Here is a 25,584-nt window from a genome sequence, read left to right on the forward strand (position 1 = left end):
ACACTTGAAGTTGAAGGCAACAGCCCAAGTTGATGGAAAGAGTGCACATTGATAGCAACTTCGTAAATAAGAGGTGCAAACTGTATTTGTTTATAAGTTTACATACAAAAATGTATTGAAGAAAAGTTATGTTTGAGATTGAGTTGTAATGCTGCAACAAATCAATCAAAACTGGGGGGAGTTACAATGATAACTATGTTAAGGTATACTACATGAATTTGTAGTGTACAGGGGGAGGACTGTCAGGATAGGACTTAACTGGAGCTAGTAATATCAGGCACAACACAAGTTTTGCATGCCTAGAGATCTAACACCTTGTCTTTCATTTTACTGGTAAACTGGCAATGCAATGCATTTAGATTTCGAGATATGAAGAGCACTGCGCATCAAAGATCAAGCACCTGAATTCAAATGAATCTGGAAATAGTATGCAAAAGCTAAAGCGCATAACAGTCAGATTAAAATCAAATGAGCAGGTGATGAAGATGACATTTAGGAGTGGTAGTTATTAGATCACAGCTGAATTGTACACGAAGACAGAAAGCTGTCCAAAACATCACACTTGCGTTCTTGTGAGACATCTCCATTGTCCTATGGAGGGTCCTTTTTCTAGAAGCATTAACAATCCCACGTTGTTGGGAGACATCCTGCACATATACCTGAAGATTGTATTCCAGCAAAACATAGATTAGAAACACAGTAAAGCTCAATGCCCTATAAATCTGATCTTAACCCTGCCAATTAGACCACACAAAAACTTCATAGCATTACAACAATGATACTGAACACTTGCAACATCTCTCTTTGTTTAGATTGTTTACTTTATAGCATCAAGGTAAATCAAGCAATTCCCATAGCCTGGCTTATTGGCTATATCCAGATTGATAACATCATCAAAATTGTTCCGACATGACACGCTGTCCATGCATTTCTTTTTTGTTTCCATATCCCAACCCTCCAGAATCTGTGGTTCAGTAAATATTTTGGACTCAACGGGGTGAGATTTATGCTTGTTTCAGTCATTTAGATGAGACCCCGTTTATAACAATAGTGAAGAAGGTGTAATAATATCAGATAATAAAGTCAGAACTTAATACTCAACCCCTTTGAATTTTAAAACTTTAAACAGTGATCAAGTTCTTCAGCTTGCAGAAATTTTTAACCCACTTCATTAAAAGTAATAAAATGATGTTGTATATTACGTATAAACAATTAGTAAGTGTAGAAATTGTAAATAGAAATGAGAGATGTTAAAGAAAATTATATCAAACTAAATGCTTACCTGCTTCGACTGGCTTTCTTTTTCCAGAAGATGAATGATGCGGCCAACTGCACAAATTAAAAGGTAGAGTCAGGCAAATTGCACAATTCTGTTCAGATTCAAGAACCTGTATATAATTTGACTGAGTATGGACATCAATAGTTGAGAACTGCAACATGTTAAGGTCTTATCAACAACACAAAGAAAGATGGAAACATATTGAAACTTCAGCGAAAACTTATATTTGCATGTCAGATGATAGATGTGAAGGAGAAAAACTTTTAACAGCTTAAGAAACCTTCAAACTACCTTGAATATAGACATGATGGAAAACTTTCCACCTACTGATGACTTTCTCACTTCCACTCTTGCAGGTGACTTATCTTTACAGAATTGTTGAGCTATCTCCTTCAATAATAAGAGCTGTGCCTTGTCCGTTCGCATAGATATCAGTGCCTGCCTCATAGATTCTCTGTCAGCTTCAAGTGCCTGAAGTCTCAAGTAGAGCTTCTTGATCTCAGATGTCCCTGCATCTGCTGTATTCGGTGACTCCATTGGTGTGGTCGTATAGTCTTCACAAATCCTAATAGAAACTTCAGCATCCCTGGCGTCAACAGAGGATACCTCATGAACGGAATCTATGGTGTATACTCTATCACTCATGTCATCTCCAACTTCGGATGCATTGTCCACCTTTTTCAAATTAGAGAGTCTTTCTGAATTTATGCTATCAAATTTTTTAACACTGTCAAACTTTGGAGAATCATCAGCAACTTCAGAACCTGTCTCTTTAACTGTTGCAAAATGCAAACTTGAGCTGTCGGAAGAGAACCTCGTAATATGTCTGCTTCGCCTAGGAGAACGACCAACTATCACTTTTTCAAATACAGTTTTGGTACCATAAAAATCAACCTCAGTCCTTGGACTCTTTTCCAAGTCATTGATCCGATTCTCCAGATCTTTTAAATGCTCCCGAGACGACGGCGTGTCGCATAAGGCATATTTCTCCACATCAAATAAATCACCCTCAACTTCACTTAAAGCTTCATCAGCACTTGAATTGCACTTGATGGCAGGGTAGTCGTAGGTGGGAGTTTCATTCTGTAAATCTAGGCTTTCCTCCACACGGTTTAGGGCAGCTTCGCCTTTTTCTCCCACTGCCGCTGCCTCCTCCTCCGTAAGACCGAAACTCATCAACCTGTCTTTATAGGCCCGAATCTCACACGTAAGAGCTTGTATGGTTTGCTCTCTCTTATACACCAAATCCTCCAAGGCACCGATCTCATGAGAATCATGTGCCATCCTCTCCTCCGCAAAGCGTTTAAATTGGCGAGCCTCCATCTGAATCTCTGCCTTCTCCTTTTGCAACCTCAAAATCATGGACATGGCCTCATTAGCAGCTGTTGAAGCTGCATTTCTCTCCTCTTCCAGTTCAATAGAAAGATCCACAATGGAAATCTGCTGGTTGCTGACCATTTCACGCAACGCAACACATTCATTCGACATCTCAACCCTGGCAACCTGAGAAACATCGACTAACCTGTTCCCTTCCTCAAGTTCACGGAGTTTACGCTTAACAGGGGTGCTAAGCTGCCTCGTTCCAGAATCAGACTGCTTCGCGGTTGCACAATTACAAATATCACAATCACAATCACAAGGACAATCTTCATAGCTGTTTAACGATTGATCTTCTCGAGAACTCGTAGCCATATATGGCATCAAAATATGCAACTGCTTCCAATCAATAACAGCAAGAGATAAACAAACAAGTCCCAAGCCCTCCCCCTATTATATGCTACACAATTCTAGAAAATGCAAGTAATTTTTTTTATTTTTTATTTTTTGAAAAAGAAAGAAAAGATTAAACGGTCCTCAATCGCAGCGAAGAATCAACAAGTCGAATACCCTCAGGATCAATGAATCACATACGACTCCTACAATAAATTGAAGAAATCAAGCGCGCATTTATAGCAATTGCATGAAGAAGGTGATATAAATGTGAGTAAATGATTACGTTACCTTAAGGGTGCCGTAGGAAATTCAAAGGGAGTGAGGGTGCTCCCTCTCAGGAAGGAATTGATGGAATTCCCCGGGAAAGCATTTCCTCGGAGATGATGATGTTGGTAATTCCTGGAGAGAGAGCACCTGATTGCTGGGTGGCGAGACAGAAAACAGAGAGAGGATCAAAGACGCTTCTCTCTAAGTTCGGTATTGCCGCAAAACAGGGAGATTTTCTCGCGGGAGATATGAGAGAGAGAGAGAGAGAGAGAGAGAGAGTTTATTTGGGGAAATCCTAGATTGTAGTATATATTGTGTGCGTTTCGGTTTCGCTGCACCTAATTCTAAAACTGCAGTAGCAGAGGGAGAGGGGGAGAGAGAGAGAGAATGAGCTTTTGTGAATTCTCGGGAGCGGGAATTGTGTGTCAGTTACAGTTAATTAGTTAGAACCTTTCCGTAAATGACGTCTCATTTTCTTCTTTGTAACCTAATTTATATCGTTTAATTAATATTTAAATTTGATTTTATTCATTTTTGAGCTGAATAATTCATAGAGTTTGCCTCATTTATCTAAAGAATTACATTTTATAGATTCACGTCAAGTTTTCATGAATATAAAATTAATTAATTAATATTTCAAAAAATAATTTATTTTTATCTAGTTTAATTTGTTTAATTTTTTGATACATTTATTAAAATTTTAATTTGAATAATCTATTTAGCGACTACAATAACTAGGAGCGTTTGTCAACTTACAATATCAAGCAGACTGGGTTGTGTAATTTGTACTGCTAAGCTTCAACTAGTGCCTGACGGTAGCCTAACTTTAATTATAATCATTGCATTGCAACCATCATTACCAAAAAATTATGTTATCCAATCTTTACAACTTTCATAGCAAAAAGGGTCAGCATGGTGTGTGTACCCTGGTTGGCATTAGCAGCCTTCTAATGATTCAAGATGCAGTCTAATAGACTAATAGTTACCTCATTACATCTTCAAAAGCTTCCAGCAAACAGGAATCTCAACAAACAATTGAAAATGAAACAACATTCTTCCAAGTTACAATGTGCTACACTGAGCTAACAAAGATGACAAAACGCTTAGACCAGAATCAGTGTTTCTTTATCTAGCCAAACAAGAGTTCTGAATCTTGTTTATCTTGAAACAAATTGTCAAACAGGTGAAAGAGATGCAGTATACGAGTCATTGCAGTATTTCAAGCCTTTTAGAAAGGCAGAACTCAGTAGAGGTGAAATTACGGCGTGTGGTACCCCAAAACTGAAGCTGGTTTCTTGTAAACCATCCTTGTCTGTGACTTCAGTATTGTATTTCCCTAAAACAGCCTCAAGACCAACATTTAAGCCAGTAGATGTGGGTTGAGTCGAAAAACTGCAAATCACCAAAATACTTAAATCAGCACTAGAACAATACAGCAATCCATACTATAATGGCTCTGCACATTAGTAGACCTAGACTTAGCAACTAGGCAAGGGTAATCAATTTTGAATGCCGTCATACTGAGATTACCAGAACATTAAAAAAAATACAGCAACCAAAAAGATGAAAGAACATCACTCCAGAATGCTGTTTGCTTTATATTGATGCCAGAAACAAGCATAAACAGTAAGATAAGATCCCAAATACTCCCTCCAGCTCATATCATATGTCTTATTTTGACTAGTGAAAAGTCAAACCGACTAAACTTCAACCGCAAATTATACATATTATCCAACTTAAAAAAATTAAAAAACTTATTTTATTAGAAAATATATCTAATTCCCTTCAAAATCCATTTTTCATATTTTAAAATAATTAATAAATTTTCTTTAACTAATGGTCAAATTGACCACCTAACAGTCAAAAGAGGACTCATAATATGAGATGGAGGGAGTAACTGAGAAGCATCAAGGAGACGAGACAGGAATATAATGGTTGGTTATCCCAAATCTCATTGAAATTACCTTGATTCATAGCTATTCTCTTCAGAGTCCAAAATATCACATATGCTGCTGATTATCCATGGTGGCAGATACGAGTCTTTAATTTCAATGCTATAGCAGAATCCAGAAGCTGCGCCTTGATTGAGTTCGCCAGGCATTTTCTTCTCTGAAGGAACAGCCACATGATCAGCCCTTCTTACCTCTTTGCACCTAATCTGCACAATACAGGTGAACCATTATCTTAAGCAGGGTATATCTATTAATGATATGTGCAGCATTTAAGCTTCAAAGATACGGACTACTGTTTGTTGATTTAATTACACATGAAAGGATAGTGTAAAATGTATACTATTAAGTAAACCATAATATTGCATGAACAATAAATTCTCAGTGATGTGAAAAACAAGCAATAGTGTTTGGAATTATAATCATTATTTCCAACGCTGCAAAGATGAGACAGACCTCAAGTCCCTGATCACATTTCTCTTAAACTTATTAGTTACTTATTTTTGACCAACCTCAGGTGCAGAAATAGATGCATTCTCAAAAGGCAGAGGCGCATACAATACCGGAACATCCACACTGGTCATAGAGATCATAATTGACCTGAAGACAGTCAAAAACAAATTTGTGACCTGAACAGTGAACCAAATTATGGGATCTTTGAATGAATGTGCTGGTACCATATACTACCTATAATTGAGAAGAAAATCATATAATCCATGTACATTTCCGTTCCCTCTAAATGCCAGCAAAGATTGTGGGCTGTTATCTTCATCAGATAAAGAACCCAGACGCCGAGTCTGCAGTTATTTTAACAGAAGCAAAACCAGTTAAAACAAGGAGAAACATTATTAAATTTTCAGAACTATCACAGCCAGTGCAGAGAATCACCCCGCTTTTGGTACAAACTGAGGCAGGTGGTCAGATATTTAACCCCGAAAGATCACACACACAATGCAACTGATGTAAAATGCACCGTGGACTTCACGTTTCCAAATATAAAAATATGTGGGAAGAAAATAATAACATATAAACGCACAGATCTTGACAGTAGCAGGCAAAAACAAGATCTGTAAACTGTAACTATTAGATTTACCAAAATTACTATGCATTCTCCAGTAGAGACCATTATAACATCCAACTTCATTAATATTGATGGTAAAGTTTTGACTTACGACATCAACACTTTGAAGAAAATAAATTACATATTAAAATCGAAAAATCTTCAAAAGCTGATGCTCACGTATGGTATGGCTGAGCATGTATAATGGGTACACACACTCAAACACAGGCAACTTCCACTAAATTAGTTAATCACTTTACTTGTCTAGTAGTCTCATTATATATCTCTCCAGCTATTAAGCCAGATCGTACAGGATGTATTATACAATATATCGCCTGCACGTCATTGCATAGAAACCAAGTAATGGCCTAACTCATAACAACTATTTATAGTATCACATTACAGAAAACAGCATAGATCTATTGTTTTCTAGACATTTTAGCATTTCTTAACAATATATGTATATCTATTGTTTACTCCATGTTGGTTCTATATACAACAACCTTGTCAGGAATGGAAATTGACCATTGGAGATTGGAGAAGCATTTCAGTACACGTGACATTGAACAACATTTATACACCCCTCCCATTAAGGTCACTTGAGAAAAAATACTATATGTTGGAGATAATTAGATAGATTTAATACCTGACCCAGATTATGTCTTTCAATCTCTGACAGCTCAGCTAGATCTTCTGCAGTAGCTTGCTCCACTTTAGAATGAGAAAGAGGCATAGAGAAACAAACATCCTACAATAGATGTATAGATGTTTAAAGCTTACACTAAATTTGTAGGAATAAATACATGTTGAAAGTGTAGGACTACCAACACAACCCACCAAAATATGGAAAGTTATCTTACATGTTCTTTCAGCAACGACCTTAAATTTCTTGTAGACTGAGATATATAGGCATTGCACGTAACTTTTCCTTCCTTCAAAATATTGGCACTGGTAAACATGACCACAAACTGTGCAGTGCAAACTAGAGTTTGCAAAGACCAAATAAAATAGTATATCAGCATATCTGTTAATACTTAATAATTGTGAACTCTGTTTATAAAAAAGAATAATGTGACCAAACATATTCCTAAAACAATCGGCAAAGTATAAGAGGCAATTGTATTAATTGCTGACCATGGATGTGCAATTACCTGAACCGCAAAAATAGATAACTTAATTTCAGTGTTCTTAGCACTAAATTAAATGGGATTGGGTAGGGCTAGATTCTAAATCACGATGAAACTATGTTTATAGCAAGCTATAACAATCAATACATAAAGTTACCTAAAATGAAAGCGGTCTGGGCTTGGAAATATATTATGAAAAGCAATGCTATAGTTATCTACTCATGCAAATAACTACATCAATGAACTATAACTCTGATCTTTGTGAAAATTAATTTATATTTCAAAAAAAAAAAAAAATCTGAATTTTGACTATAACAGAATTTGAGAATTTTATGCCAATACATAAACGGCCCAGTCATCTCTCATTTGTACCAAGTATCTGGTAAGTTTAGCTATCGTGCTTGTAAACTGTAAGATATTGGCTATAATAAGATACCAGGTAATCAGTTACCATTTATAAGAGAAACTAGCAGCGAGGGCAAGTTTCAAGTATGTATTCCTCCCGTAAACAACTTGGATTCAAAGAGACAACTACCAAGGAATGTTATCATTACCATAAAAGATGTTGCACGCATTCTTTCTCAGCATGTAGTACAGACTTCGGAAGGAGTCCTCCCAGGCACTCTGCCGTTTGCTCAAGAAATCCATTTGCCCTGAACAAATAACAGAACTAAGTCATGGAGACAGAGATATGAAATACTTACAAGATAAATTCAGAAATTAAAAAAATGTATTAACAAAAATACTAGTAATGATCTATAAAATAATACTTTAAGCTGGGCAGATAGCATACCTCCCTCTGTTCCAGCTAAAGCTAATGCTGATATGACAGCAGGCGGTAGAGAAGACTGCGGATACACCCAGGAATGTACAGATTTTAAACTGGTCATGTGAGTGGTGATATTATTTCCAGTGGAGAGATTTTGATCACCAACACTGCCAGTTTGAGACTTAATCTGGTTCATTTTACTGAAGGTGCCGCAAGTAATAGATCTATGATACCTAAATTAGAGGCAGACAAGATGTAATTACTCAATTTGTGAAATATCAAGCATAAAGTGAACAACTGTAAAATAATGATAAAGCACAACAGAACAGTCACAAACAAGAATATAAACATCAAAAGACCTAGCAATACCATATAATTATCAAACCTTGTGTTCACACTAAATACTAGTAAAAACTTTCATGAAAGATGACTAGTTTTCCCCTGAGTCACTGAGTGCCTGATAAAAGACTCAGGTACAGAGGTGTGCTGAACATATCTTGTTGGTACTAAAATTTAAAGTACGACTCTTCAATATAATAATTTTAAGCAAATACTCCATGAGAGTCCATCTGACTTGGACTGAGGGTTTATAAGAAAGTAAAAGGTTTTGAAATGACAAGAGCATATTTTCATTTTTCAGCACCAAACTAATCTTGCACTAGAAGGATTTTGTAACAGTAGGCTTACCTATTCACAGAGGATGATAACACCACCCTCATAGAAGTTTTCAGTGTCACATCAAGAGGTAACTTTCGGCCAGGAACACAAACTTCAGAGCAGAACTTTTTTGCAGTAAAATCACTAGTCCTTCCAAAAGCATCACCTCTTGAAGCTGAAATTATAGGAGGCTCCTGAACCAATCCTTTAAAAGCTTTATCCTGTCATTTGAAACAACGATATAAAAACAGAATTTGTGTGTATATCCGATACGGCGAGACATACTTTATTTAATTCAAGAAATGCATACTGATAGAAGGAACTATTACCATATCAACAACCGAAAGACCTGGTAACTTTCCACTACCCATTGATATCTCCGTAACACTACGAAACGTGTTTTCACTACTTTTTTCGGTATTGGAATGAGCTTCTTTCTGATTAATATCTTTGGCGACTGATCTTGATGCAAGGAGGTCTTGTGGACTGCAGGACATCAAGGAAGATCACAAAATTAGTAAGGAAATCATTTGGTTCAAAAGAATAAAGCATAAAGCGTAAAACTATACTTTGTTATATGTGGTCGACTCTCAGCAGTCAAATCTGAAGGAATGTGAGAACTTTTGACATAGTCAACATCCTCGGAAGGTGTGTATTCCTATGATGAAGGTAAACTGAGTTAGTGTCAGTTTAGTGACAACTGCTTGCAGTAATTCTAGCAATGTATGCTACACAGGGTATGATATATGTTTCTATTGAATATGTAGCTTTATTGGTAATAAGAAAAAAAGCTTTATTTTATACGGACAATTATGCAAGAAATGTAGACAACATCGACAAAACAGAAAATATATGCAAATACCTTGGATGAGTATCTTACTAAATACTAAAAAGTAAAATGGAATATGCACACAAGATTACAAAAACATAGATGCGATCTACTAACCTTACTATTTTCTTTTCTAGAATGCATATTAAGCCTAAAGCTGTTTTTACGGACAGGAAAAACTTCATCTAAGCGAGTATCAATGTATCTGGGATTCTTTGTTGAGGGATCAGATTTTCTTATCCCGCATACCTCATTGCTTTTCCTATGAGATATCCAGAAACAAACTGTCAATAAAGCATCACTAGGATAATGATATAATATATGGGATAGCTTACCTCAAGGCGCAAACAGATCCTGGAGATTCATCTACAAGTTCAATAATATTCTTTCGCTTTAGCTGCTCCCCCTGCCACTCGCCATGAAACAAAAGTTACAAACAATTATCCTCATCACATAAACTGAGAGCTTTTTGATAGAACATATCTTGGATGCCTATACTGCAACTTGTTAGCGCTAGTACCAAATCTAAACAATTATCCACCAACAATTGTGGATATCAATTATTCAAAACAACAGCGTGGTATAAATGCAAATCCTATCGCTTGAGCACACACTGAAGAGCTTTTATAAACATTTGACATAAATGTATACCTTTAACCTTAATAATTATATATACACAAAACAACTAGCATTTAACAACCACACTAAATTGAGCAAATTGTGAGACAGTCAAATAGGAAGCACCAAACTCTCACAAGCCACGAGATATAAGTATTTACCGCTTCCTATCACATATCATCAGCATTCAAAAGAATTCAAATACCAAAAACCATGCAAACAGATTAAAAACACAGATTAGGGGATCATGAGATTACAAACGGCACAAAACATGTGCTTCTGCATCATCATCATCATCCACACGGTATAATATTAAATGTTATTGTAAACGAAACACATAAACATTTAATAAATCGATCAACTCCACGAATAGTCACACACGCACTTGTTTATTCAATCTTCGAACAGCGATTTACTCAATTGATTACAGAATTAAATATACGCAAAACAACTAGCATTTAATGACCACACTAAAATGAGCACAGTTAAATAGGAAGCACCAAAGTGTCACAAGCCACAGGATATAAGTTTTTACTGCCTCCTATCACTCATCATCAGCATTCAAGAGAATTCAAACACCAAAAACCACGAAAACAAATTAAAAACATAGGTTAGGGTGTCATAATATCACAAACAAACCATGTGCTACTGCATCATCATCATCACTAGCATAGTTATCGTAAACGAAACACATAAACATCCAATCCAATCAATCAACTCCACATATAGCCACATCCGCACTTGTTTATTCAGTCTTCGCACAACGATTTACGCAATTAACAAGAGAATCGATCTTGAAACAGATACGAGTACACGTGATAAACAGAAACTCACTCGCAATTCAGAAGGCGTCTTTCTCTTAACAGCAGTAGTGGCCTTAGAAACAGCACCGGAACCGACTTTATCGAACTGATGAGAAGGAAGAGGAGCCCTAGCAGCCACTCTCGCCATTTTATATATAACTATCGGCCGTTAAATTAATAAACAATACGTAGTCTCTATCCTGAAATCACGAATTAAAAACACGAAATCGAAATTAGTAACTCGTATTGAAGAAGAACGAAACGAATTATATATAAGTAAAATTGTGTGACCTGATTTTGTTGAAAACTGATGAGACTTAGAGCATTGTTGTGGAACGAATCTGGAGACGCCGGAGAGAATAATGACGGATTTGCCCCTGACGAAGGGCAAATCTGGGGGAGGGGGTGAGAGCGGGGGTGAGAAAGGGGGGCAAAAGCAGATGAGAAGTGAAAAGGAAGAGCGGGCCAGTTGAGCAATATATATACGATGTATACTAATTGCTGCTGGTTTGAACATTTTGTTTTCCCTCCCTCGGCCAGCCCACGTGACTAGTCTCCGTTGCAATTTTCCATAGGTTTCTAAATTTTACTTTTGCGGTTAAAAATTTTATTTCGTTTTTTCTTTAACTTACTACTGTGCTAAATTGAAGCAACGTGTATACATTTATGATTTGTTTCTATTTATGTGTAATGGATTGTTATTATATATAATAATATAATAATAATAATAATAATAAATTGTAAAGTTTGTAGAATTGAGGAAAATTATGAGATAATTTTTATCTCTAGTGACATAAAAGGTCATGCGTTTACCATCTTACACTTACGAAATCGGAATCACATAAAAGGAAAATAAAAAAATAAAAAATATCTAATTATGATAATATTTGAGAAAATTGGTTTAACGATATAAAACAGTTAATAATTATGCGCATCAAATCGATGAAGCAATAAAGTACATCACGTGTCATTTAGATTTGTTACTTCATTCATTTATACATCTACACGAGTTAATAAATGATTATGCACATCAAATTAATGAATTAATAGTCATGCCAGGAATTGAAAACAGAGAGGATATATTTTGGATACCCTAACACTAATCTTTAAAAAATACATTAATATTAATATCTTGAAATATGTGGTCATTATTTTAAATTATTTTTAAAAACATGGTAGTGTATAATAATCATTTTGATTATTATTTCGGACTTTGTAAAATATATTTATTTTTTAGAGATATACATTATTTAAATTTTATTTAGAAAAATATATTTGTTTTATTCAAGAAATTTAAAAAACGCTATCTTTGTTTTTTTTGTGTAGAATTATGATTTTGTAACTAGACGTAATTGGATGCAATCAAATCAACCTCTAATACAGTTGAAATTAATTTTAGTTATGCATAAAGAAGTCGGATTGAGCCCCATATGATTACAGATCGTATTATTTAGAGATCGTATCTAAAAAATCAAGTCAGTGTTATAGCCAATTTTTTATAGAAAAATCTATATATTTGATAATTTTCTGATAATAAATTACAAGAAATCTACGTATTTCTTAAAAAAAAAAAAATCTACCATATTATGCGTTGAAATCGAATGACATAAATATTTTGACCCATTTAAACGAGGATAATGCAAGATTTCTTAGTGTTTGTTTGGTTGCATCCGGGAATTAACTTCCTATGGGAAGTAGTAATTTTCTGGTAATTAAAATATATAGGAAGTGAAAAAAATTGTTTGGTTGTTATAGTGGAATTTAAAATCATGAAAATTTTCCATGACGAAAGATGGAGTGGGTTAATAACTTCCTACAAATCATGGTATTCATAGAAGTTGCTCTTCCCTTACTTACCAAACAACTTTATCTCAAAGATCGAAGCAAAGTCGGGAAAACTGTATTTTTTTTTTAGGGAGTAGCCAAGCTTCAGGTTCACCGCCGGTACCAAAACAAATCAACGCGTTTCCTAAAAATTTAATTACCGCGTTTCACAACTCTTTTTCTAAAAAATAAACGCGTTTTACAACTCAGAACATATTTCAAACGAATTAAATAGAAATGATACGTTTCCTAAAAATTTAATTACCGTCTTCATGTCACACACACTAAAAATGCAAGTGTGAAATAACAAAAAGACGTTCAACATATTAATTTGCATGTCAATTCATATCAACATTCAGATGTTTTCACGTAATTTCGATACCTTCATCTACCCTATACGTTTGCGTTCATAATCCTGTAAATCGAATGATTTGTTTCGATATTTCGTTTTGATCTGCCATATCCATTTGATCATATGATTTAGGTTTGTCTTGCTGCAATAAGGATTTGAAAGGATTGAAATCAGCATTTGTGTAATGCTTCATTGTTGTTTGTACGTGAAAACTTAGGATTTGAATATTAAAACACATATGCCGAGGAGATATATGAGATAAGTGTTTGATGGGTAATAAAAATGCTGCACAAAGTAAAGGGCCACCAGATGAGCCGCCACAGAATGAACCAAAGCCGCAATCAAATGGATTCTTTCAATCTGTTGCTGCAGTTTGGCGTCCCAGGCAGGCTCCGACAGACACGGATTCCGAGAGTTCTCGTCAAGGCTCACCGAATGCTTCTTCGAAGGATTCTTCTAGAGTAGGATCTCCGCGTAATGATGCCGAGGGTAAAGCAGCTGAGGACAACGTGGCTTCGAAACCACCTACGACAGAGGTTAAAGATAAAAACATGAAGCGGATGACGAGCGCAGGACTTCAGGTGGAGTCTGTGCTGCAGAGGAAAACTGGGAATTTGAAGGAGGATTATAGTATTGGGAAGAAATTAGGACAGGGGCAATTTGGCACGACGTATCTTTGCGTGGAGAAGAAGAGTAAGAAGGAGTTTGCTTGTAAATCTATTGCCAAGAGAAAGCTGGTGACTAAGGAGGATGTGGAGGATGTGAGGAGGGAGATTCAGATAATGCACCATATGGCGGGAAATCCTCATGTCGTGTCGATTGTGGCTGCGTATGAGGATGCTGTTGCAGTTTATCTTATGATGGAGCTGTGTACAGGTGGAGAGCTTTTCGATAGAATTGTTCAGAGAGGGCATTATTCTGAGCGAAAGGCTGCTGAACTTGCCAGAGTTATTGTTGGTGTTGTGGAAGCTTGCCACTCTTTAGGTGTTATGCATCGAGATCTGAAGCCTGAGAATTTTCTCTTTGGCAATGAGGAAGAGGATGCGCCGCTTAAGACCATTGACTTCGGGCTCTCAGTTTTCTTCAAGCCAGGTCTTCGGTTTTACTTAATACCCTGAATTCCAATTTTCTACAACCTTGAGAGAAATAATTTTTATTTGTAGTAGAACTATTATGCATAGTTAACTTCTCATTTGCTATTGAATGGAGAGATCTTAATATACTGATATATATTTATTTAGGCGAAAGTTTTACTGATGTGGTTGGGAGCCCCTATTATGTTGCACCAGAGGTATTGCGCAAGCTTTATGGTCAAGAGTGTGACGTTTGGAGTTCTGGGGTTATCCTCTACATATTGCTCAGTGGTGTGCCGCCATTTTGGGATGGTAAGATCCTTGCTCTCTTTGTATATCCCGTTATTGCTGAGGTATGCTGCAATTTCAAGTGTTTAACATGAATATTTGGCTTTCTGGAAATCAGAGACGGAGCAAGGAATATTTGAGCAGGTTATCAGAGGTGAACTTGACTTCGTATCAGAACCGTGGCCTAGTATATCCAGTGGTGCAAAAGATTTGGTCCGAAAAATGCTCGTGAGAGATCCTAGAAAGCGGCTAACTGCTCATGAAGTTCTCAGTAAGTATACCTGAATACTCTCTGTCCTATCTGTACACAGAAATTAATGGTATAACCAGTCTGTCAAGTTTGGAGTTATCAAGTAACGTCAGTGGTTATGCTGATTTATAATCAAGAGGGGCTCTGTGTAGGATAGCTAGTTTGAGCAAATTTTGAATTGTAGCTGGTTTCACCACGCATATTTGTGTTTAGTGTCCGCCAGAATTTTAGGTCATACACTCATATGATTCATTTCACATTTGATTCAATCGATGCCACCAGAACATGATGATGTGCTTCCTTGCAGGCCACCCGTGGATGAAAGTTGATGGTTCGGCTCCAGACAAACCTCTTGATCCTGCTGTTTTAAGTCGTTTGAAGCAATTTTCTGCAATGCACAAACTCAAGAAGATCGCTATCAGAGTAAGCATATATATATACACACGACACACCTTGAAAATGTTCATATTCCAAATTGCTGCATTGTTGAATATTCTAGGTAAACTTCTGCCTGAGTATTTTTCCTCTTGTTTTGCTTATATCCCGGTCAAGGTGAAATTGTTTCTGTTGGTTCCAAACTTTTTCTTTCTTTTCCTTTTTGATAATTGAACACACTCACTCACTCATCTCGTCTTTAACAAGATCCGAACCCTCAGTCTCCGGTAAGTGGAGCGGGGGAGATACTGTGTGATCAAGAGGTCATTGGTTAACCTTGAACTTTTATACATATAGGTTTGTGAACGAAGGAAACGGATATGTGCTTTTCAAATAATTATTTTCAAATCCTTGTTTAATCTCAGACTTGCTACTGACTGTATATTGTTTGCAGATAATTGCTGAGAGTTTGTCCGAAGAAGAAATCGCAGGATTGAAACAAATGTTTAAGATGATAGACACAGACAATAGCGGACAGATCACACTGGAAGAGCTACAGAAAGGTTTGGAAAAAGTGGGTGCAAATCTCATGGAGTCAGAAATTAATGATTTGTTGGAATCTGTAAGTATATGCTGCAATTTTCAATTTAATATGTATATTGAGCCACTTTCTAAAGTTCATAACTGACCTTTCATAACAACATTATAGGCGGATCTTGACAACAGTGGCACCATCGACTACACTGAATTTGTAGCGGCGATGCTACACTTGAACAAAGCCCAGAAGGAGGATCACATGTACGCGGCCTTTTCATATTTTGATAAAGACGGAAGCGGTTACATTACTTCTGATGAGCTTCAGAATGCATGTGGGCAGTTCGGATTAGGAGGTTGTCAGCTAGAAGATATAATGCATGAAGTTGACAAGGACAATGTACTCACCTTGCCCTCCATATCCCAAATCTTGTTCATTTTCTCTGCAACACAATTTATATTCATTTAGCAAGATTGCTTGACATAAGAATTTGCTTTTCAGGATGGGCGCATTGATTACGGTGAATTTGTGGCCATGATGCAAGATACTGGACTCGACAAGAAGGGATTCCAGAACTTGAAAAGCATAGGGATAAGGAATGCCTCGTAAGGTTGGTCATTCTTGATACAATCCACAGTATAGGTGTACAGCGGCTGACCATGAGTCTGTAACTTCAAAATTGACAATGCAAAATGTTGTGAAGATCAGGCTTGTGATAGAATGCAGAACTTCTGTCCCATAGTGTTGCACAGTATTCTCTGTCAATGTAAAATGTTGTGAAGATCAGGCTTGTGATAGAATGTTTGATTCCAGAGAATTTTTCATAGTTTTACTCTATCTGTATTTTCTATCTAGATCTGCTATTTTCAGCTTCAGCGACACTGATAAGTTTAATGTGGGATTATTAAGACATGCATTATAGTCAGAGTTTACCAAAATGTTAAGGCCTATATCGATCTGCAGATTTCTCCAGTGCTTAATTATGATATTTCATTATTTTTGCACTGCATGTAAATATGTAATGGTGTCATAATCGCTTTTCCAAATAATTTGCATCAAGACTCAAGAGGACCATATAAGTTTGGCATGAACTCTACTCATGACACAATCATACGTCTGCATGATTGATTCCTCTTAGAAGATAGCAGACCTATTTGACAGATGCCCGCCCCCTGAGGAACCACGCCTGACATTTGGTCTTCATTCAAGTCATGTGTAGGTTATAGCTGGTTCAAACTTCACTGACTCAGGTCTTGCTTTCACTTGAAAGGTACTCTCTCCGTCCCTTTTACTTGTGCACTCCGTCAGTTTTTTTTTTTTGCCACATACACTCCGTCAATTTTAGTTGTGCACTTTTGATTTTAGTGATCAAATTGACTAAAATTTGATTAAATTTTTAATTTTATATATATTATATAATTGAAATAATATTTAAAAATATAGCTTTCAATTTTTTTAAAATAATAAAAAATTGTCCTAAACACCAACTAATTCTGTGACATTTTGCCCTTTTGTGGTTGAGAAAACAGGTAAACCCTATTTATGTTCTTGAAGAAGATTTGCGCCCAAGTATTTTACTGCATGCATCAACATTTCAGAATGTTCATTTTCATTTGTTCTACATTTCGAGGGCCAATTATCAGAATAAAATGCACTTCCATTTCCGCAAGCTTGCCATATACCTGCCATAATTTTCGGTTTACTGCCAAATGTCCTGAAGAATTCTTAATCAACTTCAATCTGAAATGTTCGATATTGGTTTCATACTTAAAATATTAAAAGTTTAAAAATTGATTTGATTGATAAATATAACATTATTTATTATTATAACACAGTGTAATTATAACATAGTCTTCGATAAATATATAGAGTACATCTTTCCGTACCACTTACTTTCTACCTTCATAAAATTTTATGTTACAGTAAACTGTATTAACCAAAATTTATGTTTTATTAAACCATACTGTATTAACTACTACCTCCGTCCCATTTTATGTGAACGGATTTGACTTTCACGGAGATTAAGAAAAAGATAGTAAATGTAGTTGAAAAGTGGGTAAAGTGGTGGGACCTATCAATATTTAATAATAGATTTGAGATAGTGGAGAAAAGTAGTGGGTGTAATAGTGTATATTTAATAATAAGAGAGTATAAAATATTGAGTTAGTGGGTGTAATAGTGAAAAGTATTGTTCAAAAATAGTAAGTATTCTAGGTTCATTCTTTTTGGGACGTCCCAAAAAGGAAATGAGGTCACATAAAATGGGACGGAGGGAATAAAATGGGACGGAGGGAGTACTAATTAATAGTAGTTACTCTGACATGTATTGATGTTGTAAACTACGACAAATAAATATGAAATTGTGGCCAATATAATTTGGAATTGAATGAAAGTACTTTTTAGCATTATTTATTTGAATTGAATTATTACAAGTCAGAACTAAAATACAAATACTCCAGCTGAATTGATTGCTATATCAATTTCAGCTAATGTTCGTACTAGCTAGACTGCAACAGTCCGGTCATATATCAGTAACAGAGGTCCATCCCTATACAAGTCAATTATTGACAAGTACATTGAATTGGCATGAGACTTACTCTGGGGTTTTCAGTCCCACAACGTTCTTGAATCTTGACATTTCAGAGATTGTATTTTCAGTTCATGTGGATTCTTGGCTGGAGGAAACGAAGGGGAGGAGAAATTGAATGATTAAAATGTGAAAATCACTGAACACGGTTAATCAAGCTAAATATATTCGGTATATCACATTTCAACGAATTATTTTGGTAGAGTTTATGCGTAATATAATATTATCTGGTAATCCCTCATCCCAACAGCTCGAGATTTTGGTATCAGAGCGCTCAGTCTCAGGGAAGACTCGGGTCGACAAGTATTGGTCACTTAACCAGGGCCGTCTGGGATTTTTTTGAGGCCCTGTGCTGACTTTAAAAATGAGGCCCTTCCAAATAATAGAAGAAAATTTTAATATGTCTAAAATAACAAGATATCATAAACAAAATTAGACTACTACAATTGAAAAATTGTTTGTTTTCTGAGTAGTTAGACTTAAATATGTAGGTAGCCGTGTGAGATTTACTGCTTGTACAGTATACTAGTTTGTGGGGAGAGAGAAGGAATAAGAAGAGACATGCATGGCTGGGTGTTGGGAGTTGAGAATTGATTAGTGTTTAAATGAAATAATGGTAAAAATTAAAGAGATATTAGTATTATATTATATTTATCATGAGTATACTAAAAGATAGAAAGAAGTAGTCATAAATTGGGGGCCCCAAATTTTCATGGGCCCTGTGCTGTTGCACTTGTTGCACTCCCTCAAAACCGGCCCTGCACTTAACCATACTTAATGCAATGCATGGAATATGGATTGGTCAGTAAAAGAGTCCCCTAGAAAAATTAAGTGCGTCTTGAACCTTCTATAGGCTTCTTAGGACACTGTCACATTACCTCTTCGTCTTCGATTACCTCTCTGCTCCGGCACCGGCTCTTCATTCTGTTTTAACCATTTCTGGCTTTCTCACAACTCTATCCTTCTCGACATTTTTGGCTAAGATAAGTCACTTCCTTTAACTGTCACAAAATGTAGATAGAACGGTTCTCAGTATATAATGAAGAAGCTTTCTGAACCACACGTATTGGTTTGTTAAGCTTCAGTAAGGATTGTACTTAAGCTTGTAAACAACAGAATTATGTGATTCATACATAGATAATTACTATAATTGTAAAGCTGTTACTACCAGCTAGAGTATGAAAAGGATGAAGCAGAAGAAAACAAAGAGTAAGGGCAATGCAGTACGAAGCTGACCCCGAAAAAAGTTTGAAGATGTGGACATCGGAAGATATGAGGAAAACCACAAAAACTTCTGGCAGTTGCCTGCAGAACAGGCAACTCCGGAGGATTGTCCGTTGTCATGTCCTCTTCAGATAAGTTGGCGGCAATGCAATTACCATCACCTCGGATACAATTGAGAAATCATTAAAGGCGGAACAGTGATCGACTGTTTCAATATCTGTACGTTAGATCCATGAATATGATTGATAATAACTATATCCAACTTGCAATATATGCACTGGTGCGTATATCATAGTTCCTGATCAGGGGTCTTTTGGTAACTAAGTTGGCTGGCTTCTTTATATAAGTAAGAAGCCAACCAAGTCTTTCCCTCCAAAGATATTACACATTAATTCTAAATAATCTTGATCAAGCTAGGGCTCGAGGGTTCACCCTCTTCGCTGCCCTTTCTAGTAACAGAAGGTGAGATACCATTCATTACGTATAGGCTGTAGCCAAGGCACTCGTGTAAGTAAAAATGTATTATGAGAGATTGAATTGAGAGTTATAAACGAACTATATTAACATGCACCTAACCATACACACGTATAGATGTATTTTACATGCAATGACAAACCAGATGAATGTATGCTGGTACTAACTTCTGTTATATGTGCATTGTATATAATTTTGTAAAACTATTACTTAGGAATGGATGCTAAGAGCTCAGCGACGGGACTAAGGAGGACCCAGTCGGATCAAATAGTTGGTATCGAGATAATGTCAGTGGCAATGAAGTCACCAAGTGTGTTAACTGATGGGGTCACTGGAACAGAGAAGGGCTCCAAAAAATTGATAAGTAAAGGAGGAGGATTGAGTGCATTACCTGGAGGTGTAGGGAGTAATAGCAGCAGGCACACAAGGAGAACAAGGTCTGCTCAAATGAGATTTGATGCGGATGAATTGAGCAGCAGCACTCCTCTCAGCCGAGCTTCCAGTGCCAGCATGGGATTTTCCTTCACTGGCCCCTCCAATGACATTGCTCATTCTAGGCTCTTAAGTGACAACGACGACGATTATAATCGTATCAGTAAGCTCTTATTACTTTATCTAAACTAATCTTTAATTTCCAACGTTTATCTATCATACTCATTCATCCAGGTACACTAATTTAAACTAACAGACATTTCTTCCTATATTAATTCTATTTCATCAACCATAACTATAGTTCATTCTCCCAAACATATCTTCTGCGTACTTTCTAACTAAAAATCCGGTATCATATTTCTGACTGCTCTACTCTTTTAAGACTTCTCTTGCCCCTATAGTTTTCTCTATATCTTCTCGTTCCCATACCAAACAACCTAAATAGACGCCAGTGTCATGGACACTGCATCTAGTTTATAGCAGACAACCAACAAGAATCACCTAGCACAGACTGGTAGACATCATATATACAAAATTAACATTTTAAACTGCATCGATGCTTGATTAGGAATATATACAAGTCAGAAGATGATAGCATATAGAGAAATATAGTATTTACAATTGGTGAAAAGACATCCATGCTTACTAACAAACAATGTACATGCTCTTGCAGCGGAAGATATTGAGGCTGGTACGCTTAATAAGAAGATTCAAACAGATCCAACCTTGCCACTTTACCTCAAGGTGATATTTCTTCTAATAAAGCCATGCTGCTTCCAATGTGTAACCCAATAGGCAATAGCCATAGAAAAATAAATCCCAAGGAATAATGTGATTACCTAGGCACATATAGAATAATATATAGACCTTCCTAAATATTCCACCATACTTCAAACAATAATTACTTGAGGAAAGACAAGATGCGTGAAACAGACTAATAAAGAGAATATCTAGATACATATTATCCGCACACTCCATTGCCATTTTGTTAATCGGACTTCAGGGCTCAGGCTCACAAGCACAAGTGAGGTCATATGCAAGCACAAGTCTGCACCAAATGAACCAAAGAGGATCGTACATAGAATAAAATTGCTTTTTACTCTGGCTTCTGGCTTATAAGTCAGAATTAGCTTATTCGTACTGTTTGTGTAAAGAAGTTCTGAGCCAACTCCTGACTTATAAGCCAGATTCAGAGAAGTTGATTTCAACTTCTTTTAGTGACTTATTTATTTATTTTTTGAAATTTTATTTGACAAATATGTATAGGATCTTTTTAGAAGATAATTTTTAATATTTTATTATTATAATAATAATTTTTATCTCTAATAAGTTGTAAATACAAAAGAATTTATCCAAACACATAAAATAAAAGTTACTTTTCACTTATAAGTAACTTCTTGCTTATGTGCAATAAACACTTCTTATAAGCTAAGCCAAATGGCCCCTGTATATTGCACTAAGAAGGTAGGCACTGAGATCATCTTTCTCTGTTCTTTATGCAGTTCACTGACGTGACCCACAAGGTTATTATCAAAGGAGTGACATTTAGAGAAGAGAAGAATATACTACATGGAATTACTGGTTCCGTGAACCCAGGAGAAGTTCTGGCACTTATGGGACCAACAGGATGTGGAAAAACGACCCTCTTAAGTGTGCTAGGAGGCAGGGTGGCTATGATTGATCCAAAAGGTTCAATCACTTATAATGATCAGTCATATACAAAGTTTCTGAAGAGCAGGTGCGTAACAGGGTAATTTGTGGAATAAACAAGGACGTGCTTAAAATAAAAAGATTAACTATCTTACCGCTGAACAATTAATTAAAAGAAAACTGGCTGACTATAGAAATAAGGTAATAAATTAGGCCATCCAAGAAATGGACTAAGGAGAAGCGGAAGGAGCCATGCCACTAGGCTACCTGCAAGTTCCCTAAAAAACCAGAATTCTGGAAATGTCTATTGAATACCAAACTATACTCTCTGTCTCTATCTAACAAGCAGCATCTGCAGGATAGGATTTGTGACACAAGACGACGTGCTATTTCCACATCTTACAGTAAAGGAAACACTAACATATGCAGCTCTACTACGTTTACCAGTGGAACTGACGAAGCAAGAAAAGGAGGAACGGGCTACAAATGTAATCTCTAAACTTGGTTTGGAGAGGTAAGTTTGTTAGTTTCTAAATGACCTGAAAAATTACTGATTAATACATCTTCAGTGTAAACTCTTTAGTAAATATAACATGGTGGACAGGTGTCAAGACAGCATGATAGGTGGTTCCTATGTTAGGGGAATTTCAGGTGGAGAGAAGAAACGTGTTTGCATTGGAAATGAAATAATCATGAACCCTTCTCTTTTGTTCCTCGATGAACCAACCTCCGGATTAGATTCTACAACTGCTCTGAGAATCATTCAAGTGTTACAAGATATAGCTGAGGTATTATTCAGTTAAATACATATCCTATATTGTTCAAAACCAGAGAACTATCTTTGTTGACACTAAAGCTGTTGGTGTTTTCCGTCTAGTGGAGGAACTAACTTTCGAATATGGCAGGGTGGAAAAACAATTATCACTACAATTCATCAGCCATCCAGCAGGCTCTTTCACAAGTTTGACAAGTTGATCCTTCTTGACAAAGGCAGCATGCTTTACTACGGAAAGGCATCAGAAGCAATGAAATATTTTTCATCCATAGGATGTTCTCCTCTGATTGCTATGAACCCGGCTGAGTTCCTGATAGATCTTGCAAATGGAAATTTGAATGATGTTTCTGTCCCGTTGAAACTAAAGAACAGCGTGCACGAGGGGATTTCATACACAGAGTGCAAAAATGGAAAACCATCTCCAGCAATGGTGCATGAGGTGATTATTGGAATATATGTCTATAAAGAATTATAGTCTCTAGAATGCAGTATCATAAAAGTGTATGATTGACGTGAATATTGGTTTTAAGAAACAACCCTAGAGCTCCGGTGATAAATAATTGTGATTAGATCCAAACCCCAACAATCATACTATCAAAAGATAATAATATGTATTCAAGAACAAAAATAAGAGGCTGAAAATTGGCAGCAAGAAAGCTATTGATTAATAATATATTATTTGCCAGTATCTCGTGGAGGCCTATGAGACACAAGCAGCTGAAAATGAGAACATGAGACTTATGATTCCCATAACCATTGATGAAGAATCAAGATCAAGGGTGTATTCCGAAAAACGAGAATGGGGAGCAAGCTGGACGAAACAATTTTGCATATTATTCTGGAGAGGACTTAAAGAACGGCAACATGACTACTTTAGCTGGCTAAAACTTGGCCAGATAGTCATAACTGCAATAATTGTGGGACTGCTTTGGTGGCAATCAGGTGGTGATAAAGCTGAACAACTTCACAATCAGGTAGAGAATTCTGTATCTGATATCCTATGAATTTTCGTGCTGGTCCATTCTTAGTGTCCTACAAGTGCAACATTCTGGATGCACAATTCAAAATTTAGAAGTAATATATATATTAGCACCTCAATCTACAACTCCCTTGCCTTCTTTTCATATCTTAACATATGTTTACATAGCCTGCCTACTCACTAATATTTCTTTATGTCATTGAAGAAAAACTCAAGAGTTCAACCTTCAAATTTTGCTTCCAGGCAGGTCTATTGTTCTTCATTGCTGTCTTCTGGGGATTTTTTCCAGTTTTCACAGCAATCTACACATTTCCACAGGAAAGAGCTATGCTAAATAAAGAACGAGCAGCCGATATGTACAGATTAAGTGCATATTTTGCAGCTAGAACTACAAGTGATCTTCCACTCGACCTTTTACTGCCACTACTTTTCCTCAGTATAGTCTATTTTATGGCAGGCCTGAAACATAGTGCAAAAGCATTTTTCCTTACTGTGCTCATAGTTTTCATCTGCATAGTTGCAGCTCAGGTACACCTTCATCATCTACATAATAATGATAGTACAATGACAACATATCCTAGTTCCTACCACGATTTACTTCAACTAGGGGAAAATTGTAGGGACTTGGATTAGCCATCGGCGCTACACTGATGGACTTGAAGAAAGCAACTACCTTAGCCTCTGTAACAGTGATGACATTCATGTTGGCTGGAGGATACTTTGTTGGGGTAAGCATACAGCTAAACTATATAAACCAGAGGTGTTAATATTTTTCCTGGATAACAGAATTAACTAATTCAGTTTATCTCACATTTTCTTTGCAGAATGTTCCAATAATCATATCATGGCTCCGCTACATCTCTTTTACTTATCACACTTACAAACTCCTCCTGAAAGTGCACTACGAAGATGTGATCCAGCAAATGGATGGAATGAAAATAGATAGTGGTGTAACTGACGTTTGTGCCTTGGTAGCCATGGTTTTTGGCTACCGTCTCTTGGCATATATATCTTTGCGAAGAATGAAGCTCCACTAAATAATAATTAATTTCACAATAAGTGGGATAAACAAGTGAATTACGTATTGAATAATATTTAGCATGGAAACTTGATCAAGATAGCTACTTGACTTCTGAAACCTAAAGGGCAGTTCTGCAGAGACATGAAGCCAAACTCAAGGGAGGGAATCCATTCCAACCTCCAAGTTCTCCATCGAAAAATTCCAATAAACTAGTATCTATTCCCTATGAAATCAACAGACTGTAAGCCCTGTTCGCAGCGTCAAAGTACTTAAATTTGCCTCTTGATTTGGTATCTTATCTATCCTTATGGTGGTTAACATTGAACTAAGAGTTCAAGATAAAATCACTAGTATTTAATAGCAAATTGTTATGATACATTATTTCAAGCAATCTTAATTATAGAAAGAATCTGCTTCAGATTGCCTATGAATACAATGTTTTTTCTGTTCTTTAATTAATTAATTAATTTATTATAGATAGATTCTTGAATTCATTTTACTATTCCACTTACAACTAGGGATAATGTTTTTAATTTTCTGTCTGTATATATTGCTATTACTTCCTCTTGTATAAATTTCATGAGGAACATAGGAAGTGAGTTTTACTTTCCCAAGGATTATGATAACATAATTTAATGTGCTTGGAATTTAAATTACATATATATTTCTACATT

The 25,584-nt window shown here is 36.2% G+C and overlaps 4 protein-coding genes across 5 annotated transcripts; 2 read left to right on the forward strand and 2 right to left on the reverse strand.

Moving 5' to 3' along the window:
- Positions 1-49: 49 nt before the first annotated feature.
- On the reverse strand, positions 50-3,442 carry LOC108217948 (myosin-binding protein 7). Its single transcript, XM_017390860.2, has 4 exons — positions 3,281-3,442; positions 1,571-3,195; positions 1,283-1,329; positions 50-659 (listed from the first exon to the last, which is right to left on the reverse strand). The coding sequence occupies exons 2-4, from the start codon at positions 2,978-2,980 to the stop codon at positions 557-559; spliced, it is 1,560 nt and encodes a 519-aa protein (XP_017246349.1). The 5' UTR covers positions 2,981-3,195; positions 3,281-3,442; the 3' UTR covers positions 50-556.
- An 852-nt stretch (positions 3,443-4,294) lies between these two features.
- Positions 4,295-11,520, reverse strand: LOC108216227 (uncharacterized). The gene is made up of 15 exons (XM_017388928.2): positions 11,363-11,520; positions 11,103-11,271; positions 9,986-10,056; positions 9,768-9,912; positions 9,391-9,479; positions 9,151-9,307; positions 8,852-9,042; positions 8,189-8,397; positions 7,950-8,048; positions 7,129-7,250; positions 6,915-7,016; positions 5,896-6,005; positions 5,721-5,808; positions 5,224-5,417; positions 4,295-4,651 (listed from the first exon to the last, which is right to left on the reverse strand). The coding sequence occupies exons 2-15, from the start codon at positions 11,217-11,219 to the stop codon at positions 4,435-4,437; spliced, it is 1,911 nt and encodes a 636-aa protein (XP_017244417.1). The 5' UTR covers positions 11,220-11,271; positions 11,363-11,520; the 3' UTR covers positions 4,295-4,434.
- Positions 11,521-13,334: 1,814 nt separating this feature from the next.
- On the forward strand, positions 13,335-16,481 carry LOC108219294 (calcium-dependent protein kinase 20). Its single transcript, XM_017392663.2, has 7 exons — positions 13,335-14,339; positions 14,489-14,632; positions 14,727-14,879; positions 15,166-15,281; positions 15,688-15,855; positions 15,943-16,167; positions 16,270-16,481. Exons 1-7 carry the CDS (start codon positions 13,517-13,519, stop codon positions 16,375-16,377), a joined length of 1,737 nt encoding a protein of 578 aa, XP_017248152.1. The 5' UTR covers positions 13,335-13,516; the 3' UTR covers positions 16,378-16,481.
- A 3,437-nt stretch (positions 16,482-19,918) lies between these two features.
- Positions 19,919-25,386, forward strand: LOC108219293 (ABC transporter G family member 22). 2 transcript variants are annotated; one of them, XM_017392661.2, is made up of 11 exons: positions 19,919-20,041; positions 20,268-20,648; positions 21,159-21,229; positions 21,988-22,223; positions 22,494-22,649; positions 22,740-22,923; positions 23,041-23,349; positions 23,597-23,884; positions 24,133-24,417; positions 24,510-24,617; positions 24,714-25,386. In XM_017392661.2, the coding sequence occupies exons 2-11, from the start codon at positions 20,270-20,272 to the stop codon at positions 24,924-24,926; spliced, it is 2,229 nt and encodes a 742-aa protein (XP_017248150.1). In that variant the 5' UTR covers positions 19,919-20,041; positions 20,268-20,269; the 3' UTR covers positions 24,927-25,386. The 2 variants fall into 2 exon arrangements, with proteins under 2 accessions (XP_017248150.1, XP_017248151.1); XM_017392662.2 differs by having other exon boundaries at positions 19,999-20,086.
- Positions 25,387-25,584: the final 198 nt, after the last annotated feature.

This window comes from Daucus carota, chromosome 4 (genome assembly GCF_001625215.2).
Source record: "Daucus carota subsp. sativus chromosome 4, DH1 v3.0, whole genome shotgun sequence".
NCBI classification, from domain to species: Eukaryota; Viridiplantae; Streptophyta; class Magnoliopsida; order Apiales; family Apiaceae; genus Daucus; species Daucus carota.

Coding starts and splice junctions, on each gene's coding strand:
- LOC108219294 (XM_017392663.2), top strand. CDS start 13,517: ATGGGTAATAAAAATGCTGCACAAAGTAAAGGGCCACCAGATGAGCCG. Junction 15,282..15,687: donor TCAAGAAGATCGCTATCAGA/GTAAGCATATAT, acceptor TATTGTTTGCAG/ATAATTGCTGAGAGTTTGTC. Junction 15,856..15,942: donor TTAATGATTTGTTGGAATCT/GTAAGTATATGC, acceptor ACAACATTATAG/GCGGATCTTGACAACAGTGG.
- LOC108217948 (XM_017390860.2), bottom strand. CDS start 2,980: ATGCCATATATGGCTACGAGTTCTCGAGAAGATCAATCGTTAAACAGC. Junction 1,330..1,570: donor CCATCATGTCTATATTCAAG/GTAGTTTGAAGG, acceptor TAATTTGTGCAG/TTGGCCGCATCATTCATCTT. Junction 660..1,282: donor AAGAAAGCCAGTCGAAGCAG/GTAAGCATTTAG, acceptor TACAATCTTCAG/GTATATGTGCAGGATGTCTC.
- LOC108219293 (XM_017392661.2), top strand. CDS start 20,270: ATGGATGCTAAGAGCTCAGCGACGGGACTAAGGAGGACCCAGTCGGAT. Junction 23,350..23,596: donor CTCCAGCAATGGTGCATGAG/GTGATTATTGGA, acceptor ATTATTTGCCAG/TATCTCGTGGAGGCCTATGA. Junction 24,418..24,509: donor TCTGCATAGTTGCAGCTCAG/GTACACCTTCAT, acceptor GGAAAATTGTAG/GGACTTGGATTAGCCATCGG.
- LOC108216227 (XM_017388928.2), bottom strand. CDS start 11,219: ATGGCGAGAGTGGCTGCTAGGGCTCCTCTTCCTTCTCATCAGTTCGAT. Junction 7,251..7,949: donor TGCGTGCAACATCTTTTATG/GTAATGATAACA, acceptor TGCAAACTCTAG/TTTGCACTGCACAGTTTGTG. Junction 6,006..6,914: donor AAAGACATAATCTGGGTCAG/GTATTAAATCTA, acceptor AAATAACTGCAG/ACTCGGCGTCTGGGTTCTTT.